The 12,051-nt window shown below is 44.2% G+C and overlaps 1 protein-coding gene across 1 annotated transcript in view; it reads right to left on the bottom strand.

Annotated features, from left to right (window-relative positions):
• Positions 1-9,598, bottom strand: part of dync1li2 (dynein, cytoplasmic 1, light intermediate chain 2) — an 81,000-nt gene extending 71,402 nt beyond the window's left edge. Inside the window, exons 1-3 of the mRNA XM_043706535.2 lie at positions 9,473-9,598; positions 8,716-8,789; positions 8,109-8,225 (exon numbers count right to left, since the gene is read on the bottom strand). Of these exons, the coding sequence (XP_043562470.1) occupies positions 8,109-8,225; positions 8,716-8,789; positions 9,473-9,558 (277 nt within the window). The 5' untranslated portion in view covers positions 9,559-9,598. The remainder of the gene's footprint in view (positions 1-8,108; positions 8,226-8,715; positions 8,790-9,472) is intronic.
• Positions 9,599-12,051: the final 2,453 nt, after the last annotated feature.

The raw sequence follows: 12,051 nt of genomic DNA, 5'->3' as shown, positions 1-12,051 counted from the left end.
TGACAAAAGTTCAAGATACGAAAGGGAAAATGCATAGTAAATCATTATATTTAAGAAACAGCTATAAACAGAATGGAAGATGAAAGGGTGAAAATCCAGATAGACAACTCAATCTGTAAATCAATCTCGCAAATATTCTGAAGGACGTAAGAAATGTGAACATGTGTAAGCAATTCAGCCTCTCAAGCTTGTCTCACCATTCTGCAAGATCATGGCTGACCTGCCTCAACTCCTCATACTCTTCAGAACCTCAATATTTCAAAACTCTAGCTACCTCCTCTAAATAGTTTGTGATCATCACCGTGGGTGGCACGGTGGCACAGTGGTTAGCACTGCTGCCTCACAGCGCCAGAGACCCGGGTTCAATTCCCACCTCAGGCGACTGACTGTGTGGAGTTTGCACGTTCTCCCAGTGTCTGCGTGGGTTTCCTCCGGGTGCTCCGGTTTCCTCCCACAGTCCAAAAATGTGCAGGTCAGGTGAATTGGCCATGCTAAATTGCCCGTAGTGTTAGGTAAGGGGTAAATGTAGGGGTATGGGTGGGTTACGCTTCGGCGGGTCGGTGTAGACTTGTTGGCTGTTTCCACACTGTAATGTAATGTAATCTAATCTAAAAAAACCTCTGTGGGGTAAAAAATTTCAGATATTTCCCATGTTCTGGAAAAGATATTCCTTAGCATCTTTCTCAACATCTAAAGCAGAAATTGCTGGACAAACTCAGGTTTGGCAGCAACTGTGGACAGAGAATCATAGTTAACGCTTTGAGTCCAATAACCCTGAGGCAGTCAATCCTAGTGACATTTTATAAATTTCTACTTTGGAAATAGATCCAGTCTGCTTCAACGTTTGAGTACAGACAGACTCTAACCTCACCTTTAATGCATTATCTGAGCTAGGATGTCACTTTTTTTCTGAAAGAGCCTTAAGTTATCTCAGGAATGTGACTTGAAAGAAGCTCTGAGATTTACACATTAATCATTCTAAGTGATCAAGACTGAACAGCAACAGTTAGGTTTGTTCAATACATCGCATCAGTTGATGACACTGATCTTTTGCTATAAATCCTATTCCTAGGAATCTGCCCCACAAACTACTTGATGAAGGAGCAGCATTACAGAAGCTTGTACTTCCCAATAAACCTGTTGGACTATAACTACGTTGAGTGATTTTTAACTAGAGATGTACTCGAAGTTCCATAAGCTACAGGGTAAGAGCTAAAAGGTGGGGTTTGGCTGCATGGGTCAAGTGGCCCACTTTCTGGATTAGTGGTGCTGGAAGAGCACAGCAGTTCAGACAGCATCCAAGGAGCTTTGAAATTGACATTTCGGGCAAAAGCCCTTCATCAGGAATAAAGGCAGTGAGCCTGAAGCGTGGAGAGATAAGCTAGAGGAGGGTGAGGATGGGGAGAAAGTAGCATAGAGTACAATGGGTGAGTGGGGGAGGGGATGAAGGTGATAGGTCAGGGAGGAGAGGGTGGAGTGGATAGGTGGAAAAGGAGATAGGCAGGTAGGACAAGTCCGGACAAGTCATGGGGACAGTACTGAGTTGGAAGTTTGGAACTAGGGTGAGGTGGGGGAAGGGGAAATGAGGAAACTGTTGAAGTCCACATTGATGCCCTGAGGTTGAAGTGTTCCAAGGAGGAAGATGAGGCGTTCTTCCTCCAGGCGTCTGGTGGTGAGGGAGCGACGGTGAAGGAGGTCCAGGACCTCCATGTCCTCGGCAGAGTGGGAGGGGAAGTTGAAATGTTGGGCCACGGGACGGTGTGGTTGATTGGTGCGGATGTCCCAGAGATGTTCCCTAAAGCGCTCTGCTAGGAGGCGCCCAGTCTCCCCAATGTAGAGGAGACCGCATCGGGTGCAACGGATAAAATAAATGATATTGGTGGATGTGCAAGTAAAACTTTGATGAATGTGGAAGGCTCCTTTCGGGCCTTGGATAGAGGTGAGGGAGGTGGTGTGGGCGCAGGTTTTACAGTTCCTGCGGTGGCAGGGGAAAGTGCCAGGATGGGAGGGTGGGTTGTAGGGGGGCATGGACCTGACCAGGTAGTCACTGAGGGAATGGTCTTTGCGGAAGGCGAAAAGGGGTGGGGAGGGAAATATATTCCTGGTGGTGGGATCTGTTTGGAGGTGGCGGAAATGTTGGCGGATGATTTGGTTTATGCGAAGGTTGGTAGGGTGGAAGGTGAGCACCAGGGTTGTTCTGTCCTTGTTACGGTTGGAGGGGTGGGGTATGAGGGCGGAGGTGCGGGATGTAGACGAGATGCGTTGGAGGGCATCTTTAACCACGTGGGAAGGGAAACTGCGGTCTCTAAAGAAGGAGGCCATCTGGTGTGTTCTGTGGTGGAACTGGTCCTCCTGGGAGCAGATACGGCAGAGGCGGAGGAATTGGGAATACGGGATGGCATTTTTGCAATAGGTAGGGTGGGAAGAGGTGTAATCCAGGTAGCTGTGGGAGTCGGTGGGTTTGTCAAGTGGCCCACTTGACTCCTTACATTTTCCACAAACAGGTCTTAGCCTAAGTTTTGGATGACCTGAAATTTACAAAGGGTACAATATGAGAGAGGAATGTTGGAAAAGTCAAGTCTGAAGCTAATGACAGCACGGATGAGAGCTTCAGAAGCAAACGGTCTGAAGCAGGGGCAACATCAAAAAATGGAAATATGTAATGCTCATATGGAATAGGCAGTTGGAGCTCATCTCAGGGTTAAACATGGTGCAAGGATTATGAAAAGCTTGGTTCAGTAAGACTGCTGGGTGAAGGAACCAAGATAGTCATAATGGCGCAGCTTTGGCCTTCCCAATGTGTAGTTGCTGAACATTCCTGCTCAACCAGTATTGGACGTCAGACAAGAATTCAGACAATGTAGCCAGTGGAGAGGTGGAGAAAGATAACTGTGACTTGGAGCTGTGCATTGTCAGCGCCTACACAAACCCGAACATGTTTTTGGATGCTGTTGCCAAAGTGTGGCATGCAGCAAGAAAAAGGATGACATAAAAGCAAGATGCTTAAAGGATACCTGTTACGACATGGGTTAAACCCCTCTGCTAATTTAAACCGGACACACAGAAGCTCACCTCGCGCCGTAATCTGTTACATTTTGAGGCAAAGAATTATCCCAGATTTCATTTATACTAAAAATTAACAAATTTATTCTTGAAGTGAAAGAGAGAACGTTAACCAACTATTTACAACTCCTTTCTTTTAAATCCATCATTTACCTCCCACTCTATAATACTAGCCCAATAAAAAAAACCCAATTAAGATTTAGAAAAAAAAATTACGTTTCAAAACGACTTTCCTCCCGTTGACCTTCGGTCTTCTGCTGCACAATGTTACTTATGGACAGGTACCTTTCAAAGAGCTATTTGGCTAGCAGTCTGTACTTGTTGGTACTTGGCAGCTTTCCCTCTCACTATTCAAAATATCTGATTTTATACCCCAAAACATCGGATCATTTCATTAGGTTTGATGTCATCAAAACAATAAATTCAATTTCGATTGGATTTTGGTATCTGGGGCATAATTTAAACTGATGGGCCAAATTGGAATTTGTTTTTGTTCCATGGCAACACAATACCAGCTATTTGTTTCAACTAAGTATTACATTTTTACTTTGTCCAGTACTGTGCGCTTTTGGTCAGTCCTTGCTAGCTTCCTTTGTCTTAAAAGGTACAGTACACACCTACACCTTCATAACACACCAGGCTAAGTTTCCAACAGCTTAAAAGCAACCTTTAATATACAAACCCTGTCTCGAGTCAGTAAAGTAGTTTTTCAGGCAACAGCGATCAGAGAATTGTAATGAAACTAGCACTCAGTAATTGTTCAGATCAAACCCTCTCTTGCCCTTAGTTTAAATTCCAATTCTTAAATAATAATGTCTTTAAAAAATTGCATCTATTGGTAACCATATTAGTAAACCATCCCAAAGTACTTCAAAAGGAACAATTATCAAACCTACATTCAGACAAATAAATGAGGACAATCCAAACAGGAGGCCAAAGATTTTAGGAGGGAGGTTTAAAAGATTGTCTTCCTGGAAAAGAGGTAGAGGGGCAGAAAATCTGGGTTGGGGCAGCACAGGGACAATTCCAGTGCTCCAAGTGTCAGCATCTGAAGGCACAGCTGCCAATCGTGAACTGATAAGAAGCGGAGACAGGAAAAGAAGGGCTTATGCCCGAAACGTCGATTCTCCTGTTCCCTGGATGCTGCCTGACCTGCTGCGCTTTTCCAGCAACACATTTCCAGCTCTGATCTCCAGCATCTGCAGACCTCACTTTCTCCTCAAAGAAGCGGAGACATACAAGAGGCTAAAACTGAAGGGAGCATGGGATGGTTGGAAGGCAAAATGTCTACAAGAGATGAAAGTGATAGGGTCAAAGTCATAGAAGTCTGCTCCAAGTCCTCGAAAGAACCATCGACCTTGTTCCTCGTCTCAGCCAGTAAATTCATCTTTTTTAAGCATTCAGTCAATTTCACTTTCAAAGTTATCACTGAATCTGCATCCACCACCCCTTCCATGTACAGCATTCCAGCTCATAACTCGCCACATGAAAACCTTTCCTCATGTTGCTTCTGGTGCTTTTGCCAATCGTATCGCCTGGTTACTGACCCTCTGTCACTGAAAACAGCTGTGCCACACTTACCCCTTCAAAACTCAAGATTTGTTACATTGCTCTCAAATCTCCACTCAAGTTTCCAGAGTCTTTGTATGCAGTCCAGTAGCAGTTAATCAATCTCCAGTACACACTCTAAGGCCTGAGATTCTTGTGAAAACGCAAGGCCCAGAACTGGACAGCAGACTCCAGCTGAGGCTGGGGTAGATTTCTTTCTAAAATGTTCAGCCAGTTTTCTTGACCCATACTCCTCAACTAAAGTGAATATCTTTAAAGAGCCTTTCATCTCATCCTGTCACTTCAAAAAAAAAATTGTCCATGTATACACTCAGGAAATGAATTCTTAAGTACAGGCTGACAGGTAATGACAGGTCACTGTATACTGCACCAAATAGTACTATTTACTGCAATTTTAAAAAGAATGCAGGAACAGAGATACCTGTGGAATTACCCAAGTCTTTGAAGTAGGCAAGATAAGCTGAATATGGACATTAAACTTTAAATTAATATGACTAGCTAAGAATGAGTTTCATCCTAAGATCTGAAGGCATTTCCGAGGTATGATCAGAAATAGATGGACACCCAGTCAAAGGAAGAGGCATTAAGAGGTGTATCCATAAACATGGGAAAGATGAATTTTAAGGAAGAGCATAGAAGATGGGAAGCAGTGATGGTGTGTGGTTGAAGGCAACGGGTCAAGGGGTTTATGGTGCTGCAAGTCAGATTGGCAGGGCTTATGCCTTGAAGTGATCTAGGCAAAAGAGAATCTTACATTAGGGTGCTGAGAGATCAGGAGCCAATGAACATGAATGAGGGCTCACCTATGTGAGCAGGACAGGATGTAGGACCAGAGTTTCAGGTGAGCTGAACTTTAGAGCATGCACTGGCTGAGAAGTCCTCAGGACAGTACAGGAATAGTTGAATCTGCAGATGACTAAAGAATGGTTGAAGTTTTCAGCAGAAGCCTTGAAACAGGAGCTTAAGTGCACGATGTTGTGTAAATCAATTAGGCTGCCTTTGTAGCAGAGAGGATATGGAGTCCAAAGCTCAGTTTTATTGGCCAGAATGAAACAACCTTTCACATTCAGCTCAGCCACTCAGACAGCGAATACCTCAATCTCGCCCAAAAACCAGAACACTTAAAGCAGCATTTTATCAGTAATACACATTCAAGCTAAATTATATATGGAAGTCCTGTACTCGTTATCTATTGATTATATTCTAACTTGATCCTTACTATGGGTGTCCATATGTCAATCCCCAAACTCAATTATGTCCCAGTTTATCTCCTGGCTCTTTAGCATGTATATCATTTAAGCAGTCATGAATGAATTAAAATGTACGGAAATAAAATACTGCAAAGAACTTTAGATGGCACCTACAAACAAAACTCTAGTACACAATTCCACAATAACTGCACCATAGGGGCATGGAACACACGGCCTGCAACAGTATAGTCTCGCCCACTTTAAGGGCATTGAAATGGTCATTGGACAGGCATGTGGATGAGAATGGAACAGTGTAGGTTAGATGGGTTTCCAAATTAGTTCCACAGGTTGGCACAACATCGAGGGCCAAAGGGCCTGTCCTGCGGTGTAATGTTTTATGCTCTCTCAGAACCAGGTTTGTGGAAATGATTGATGAAGCCAACTAGATTGTCTGAACAAAATGAATAGCAAAAGGCCTAGAACAGCTTTCCAATCAGCATTACTTTGAGGCAACATCACAGCAATCTTACTTTCACAAATTATACATTTTATAATAATTTTGAATTATTTCTTCCCCACCGAGGGAATGATTCTTACTGTTGTCTAGTTCCACCATCAGCAAGTTTCCAGATTTTCAGGATGTAATTGAGTTAGATATGATCGCATGAACAAACCCAAACCTGCCCTCATTACAGCCAAATACAAACAACTTTCCATTAACCAACAAGAATATTATTTAATGGGAGCACTCGAACTGTTAAAATCATCTCAGTGGGAATCAAATCTTTCACCTTTTTCATCTTGATAGACTTGTGTAACAATGCATGGTGAGCAACTCAGAGACCCAGAACATTTATAGAAAACAATTCACCATCCAGCGCTCTGTCACACAATTGAATATTATTAATCTTAGCAATGACAAAATCTTAAGTTTTCACAACAAACGGTGGCACTGAAAAGATGCTCTCACTTGATACAGGTAAGTAGTCAAAAACAGAATTCCACTTAAAACAGTACAAAAAAAAAAGGGAAAATAACAAAGCTCTCATAACACAATGTGCAGATATCATTCTGGATTACACATTGGTTTGTACCCATTTCAGACACATTCCAAACGTAACCATCTGCAATGAAAAACATCAACGTGCACACACCACTTTCTTTGCCACTTCAAAACAAAAGTTTATCTGACACAGTTCAAAACAAATTTAATTGGTTGGTTGATCACTGCTTCAGTTATAGTCAAATCACACATTTTCTAGCTCTACCTCTGAAACACACAAACTTCAAGGATAACCATTTTCAAGATATTCCAAGTGGCTTAGCAAGTGCATCTCAACAGTTTACATCTTAGGAACGTCTGGGTTTACTCAGAATCCCTACAGTATAGAAGTAGGCCATTAGGGCCATCACGTCCAGACCAACCTTCTGAAGAGCATCCCACCAAGATTCACCCCCTATCCCATTCCTGTAACCAGGCTAATCCAGCTAACCTACACATTCCTAGATTTATGGACAATTTAGCACAGCCAACCCACCTAACCTGCATTGAGAGTGTGGTGCTGGAAAAGCACAGCGGTCAGGCAGCATCCGAGGAGCAGGAGAATCAATGTTTCAGCCGTAAGCCCTTCAACAGGAATCATGCCTGAAACATCGATTCTCCTGCTCCTCGGATGCTGCCTGACCGCTGTGCTTTTCCAGCACTACACTCTCGACTCTGATCGCCAGCTTCTGCAGTTCCCTCTCTCCTAACCTGCATGCCTTTGGACTGTGGAAGGACACCAATGGAATCCCATGCAGACACGGGTAGAACGTGCAAATTCCGCACAGTCATCAGATGGTGGAACCAAACCCAAATCCCTGCCGCTGTAAGGCAGCACTCAGCCACCATGCCATCCTAAGGTCCACCTACAGGTCAGTTTGTTTTTTGCCACTTGAAGACAATATTTGTTGAGCCACAGGTGGGCAGGCAGGGAGATTGGATTGATGCAGAGAAGTGAGAGAAACCATTTTGATTAGAGTTTCCCAATAGTGACTTGCATAAAAAAAACTAAACACCTTTCAACCACCAGATCAGCTCATATTTCAGCATTTAAACTCACTTCACTGGGTGAAAATAAAAAAAGGTAAATAACAAGAATAAAATTAACATGTGGTAGAATGACATCACACACCAAATCAAATTCTGCTGTGATGCGCTTCTAACCCAATCCCTCATATAACACAGCAGCACTTGACACACAGACACACAATCATCATGCTGTTTTTAACAGATGACTCACTGACCATCTCTGTCTTCATCATGTATATTTAGGTACAAATACTCCAATCCTCTCCCTTTCTTGTAGTGCTCTGCACCCTGGAGTTTGGCCATAAGTGTTGTCTTGCCTGAGCCATCTTCACCTACAGAGAGAGTTAGCATTCATTAGCAGTCATTGAAAGGCAATAGCTGCATTACAGAAACAATAAACAAACTGCAGGAACAGCAAAATCAGCAGGCTGATACAAATAGCCCTGCCCAATACACAAGGCACAATGTTTCAAGAAAATCATATTGGATTCTGCTTCTCTCTCCACTGAAGCAGCTAGATCTGAGTTTTTACAGCATTCATTTCTAATTACAGAAGGCAGTGATTACATATTTCAAAAAAGTCTGCTTTAATTACACATACAGCACAGAAATTATGCTTTTAAAGAAAAGCTAGTTTAAGAGACACCAACTCATCATGTAACATCATTTGTTCCTCACTGCAAACATTTGGTTTTATTACAGAAATGGAGACAACTGCTTGACATTGTGACAGCACAAAATACCTTCAGACCCATAAAGCAGAAGCTTTGATGTTTAGCACATTGCAATTATTTCACATTATTCTATTTGACACAGACTTACCTAATACAAGGATATTTTTCCCAGTGGGTAATTTGGATCGAGAGCGGGTGGACACTTCACTCAGGATAGATGTCCTGCAGACATAGAAGAGATATCAGGTGAAAACAGACTTTTTGTAAATCAACGTGGTTAAAGATGTGATGTCACAAATCTGGAGCAGATGGGACTTGAACCTGTGCTCCAGATTGGGGCATTACTACTGCACCACAACAGCCCTTTAGGAGGGGGGGGGGGGGAGAGAAATAGTTCATTTAATTCAGGTCACCAGCAACCCCAGTTTCATTAACTCTTTTCCTGGGCCCTACATTCTATACCTCGCTGCTTCGAGAATGCCTACTCGTTTGACTAAGCATTTGGGACATCAATGAACACGGCTCAGAGTTAAGTTTGCTTTCTGATGTCCCCGTGGAGGGTTTTCCCTTCAGTGGGTGGGGAAGAGGAGGGGAAAGACAGAGTACACGGCGCTGTATAAATAAAGGTGGCTTGTTGTTAGAAACCAAGACAGAGGCTTTTTTTGGGTGGTGGGCGGGAAGAAGAGAGAGGTGTGCAGACATTAAAACCAAAGCCTGCCCGCCCGCGGCCTGTGTCTCCGGGGAGATGGACTGAGAGGAAACGGGAGGGAGAAGGGCCCGCCCGCCTAGCCGGCCCGGGCGGGCGCTGGGGAGGGAGGAAACCCGCCCAGTGCCCTCCTGGACAGGGGAAGGATACAGAGAGAAACCGTCCCACCTCAGCACGGTCTCCCCTCCCCGCCACCTACCAGAGGTTGTGGCCCTCATCCTCTTCAGCTGCCTCTTGCCCCTCTGCCGCTCCGCCCAGAACCTTCCTCTCCCCCACAGGCGCCATCTTGGCCACTGAGCCACGGCCGAGGACCCGGATCAATGACGTCAGGCGTCCGGCAGGACCCCGCCCCTGGAGGAAGGAGGGGACCGTGGCTGCCGCCTGAGGGAACAACAACAAGGCTGCACATGAAGTCAGAGCTCCATTCTAATTCATTCCCGAAACCCTAACACACGGGTTAATATTTATTTTTGTTTTTCTGTTAACAGTTCAGGCGCTGGTGGGGTTCAGCCACAACCAAGAGCGTGTGGGTGGGGGGTAAAGTCAGGTGTTTTACGGTAATGTGAGGTGACTGACAGCTCTCTCCGGCTGCTCCTGACAGCGTGTTTATGATCATTTATTGTTTAACGACTCGCCTTGCGCGGCCACGGCGCCAGGGTCACGTGTGAGGTCCGCGGTGACGTCACACGTCGCGCGACGTCATCCCCATGAATAGCGCCGAACACGTCACCACTGGTGACGTTTTGGAGATGACGTCATCTCCCGCGGGGCGTGTCATCCAAAAGTGGAACACGTGACAGGGTCTGGAGTGGAGGCGGGAAAATGTAACAAAGTGTCACACCATTCAAGGCTACTGGCCATGTGCAGGAAAATAGGAGCACTGCAGGTATTAGTGACAGCATTACTGACAGGATGGGCTGAAGAGCCTCTTCTACACTGTATGATTCTGTGCTTTCCTCTGTACCACTGCTCACCATTTCAGTCAAAGTAGTCATCCTGGGATCTTTTATTCCTCCGATGGGTTCTTTGGTTCTGTTTAGAATCCAGTCAGAACTCATCTGGTTCCCAGCACCAGCTATGTCAACTGTGGGTCCACTATGTAACACGGAGGATTTACAGTGCAGAAGGAGATCTTTCAGCCTATCCTGGCTACGTCGGCTCATTGAAGGGCACAATTAACCATTAACCATTAACGTCGATTCTCCTGTTCCCTAGATGCTGCCTGACCTGCTGCGCTTCTCCAGCAACACATTTCCACCATTAACCAGTGCCTATCTCTTGCTTTTAACCTAACCTTTGCATGCTATTTCTATCCAAATGGCCATCCAGTGCCCCACTTGCTGAACCTGCCTCCACCATATTTCCAGGCACTGCATTCCACATCCTAACTACTCAGTGTGAAAAAGTATTTCCTTGCCTCAGCCTTACATTTTTAGATTATTTTAAAATATTCCCTCGAGTCCTTGTTCCTTTTGCAAGTGGGAACATGTTGTCCCTACGTACTCTGTCAGATCAGCCTTTTTTACTTCCCAGAGAATAACCTCAATTTCTTCAAGCTATCCTCTAAGACCAAAGTCTAGATGAAACCGTCCTGGTTCAGGAGGGCAGGTGGGATAGGCAATAAATGTTGCCCATGTCAGTGTTGTCCACATCTCATGAAAGGCAATTATACAACTGCACTTATAAATTGTACAACACCAGATTATCGACTAACAGGTTTAGGTGGAAGGAGCAGTGATTTGAAAGCTAGTGCTTCCAAATAAACCTGTTGGACTATAACCTGGTGTTGTGTGATTTTTAACTTTGTGCACCCCAGTCCGACACAGGCACCTCCAAGTCATGACTTATAAATTAGGAAAAGTAGCCACTCAAACCTGCTCTGCCATTCAATAAGAACATGCCTCATCTGATTACTCCATATTTCCACCTACCCCTGATGATCTTGCTTCACAACAATCTATTTCTGCCTTACTACTCATCACCTTTAGAGGAAGAGAGTTCCAAAGACTAAAGTTTTACCTCATCTCTGTCTTAAATGGGCGATCCTTATTTTAAACAGCTCTAAATTCCTCAAAAAGAGGAATTATCTTTTCCACATCCAATCTGTCAAAGTTCCTAGTTAAGGAGCCCTAACAAAACTGGAGTCAATAGGAATCAAGGGAAAGAACTCAGCAGGTATGAGTTATCCCTGACACATAGGAAGATGGTTGTAGTTGTAGGAGGTCAGTCACTGCAAACTCCAAAACATCACAGCAGGAGTTCCTCAGGTTTCTGCAATAAATGTATCCCAACCAGAAATGCTCATGTCCCATCAGTGAAAACAAGCCAGTCCAACCCTTCTTAATAAGATAACCCAGCCACATTTAGGTTAGGCTAGTAATTATCAATCAAAACACCAAAACTTGAGTCATGTGAGTAATTCTCAAAGCAAGTCTAACACAAAGCCCTAAGGGGATATCAGGACATAAGACTAGAGGTTTGGTTAAAGTGATGGATTTTAAGTAATGATATGAAGTGTGAGGATGAGGCAGAGGTTTAAAAGGTGAATTCCAGACCTCTGGGCTCTTCACTGTTTACTCCTTGTTGTTATGGCACCGTCTACAAGTCCCACCTCCTCATGTCCCTCAGGTAGCCATTATTCATGTCTACTCTTCAATGGCGGATGATTCAGGCTGTTATACTGTCATAGAATCATAGAAATGTCTCTATGGAAACAGACCCTTCAGTCCAACTTGTCCTTGCCGACCAGATATTGAATTGAATTTATTGTCACGTGTA

This window comes from Chiloscyllium plagiosum, unplaced genomic scaffold, assembly GCF_037043375.1.
Source record: "Chiloscyllium plagiosum isolate Xiang-an unplaced genomic scaffold, Cpla_swu_hap1 HiC_scaffold_17, whole genome shotgun sequence".
In the NCBI taxonomy this organism is placed as follows: domain Eukaryota; kingdom Metazoa; phylum Chordata; class Chondrichthyes; order Orectolobiformes; family Hemiscylliidae; genus Chiloscyllium; species Chiloscyllium plagiosum.
This window is presented reverse-complemented; position numbering and strand designations above follow the sequence as displayed.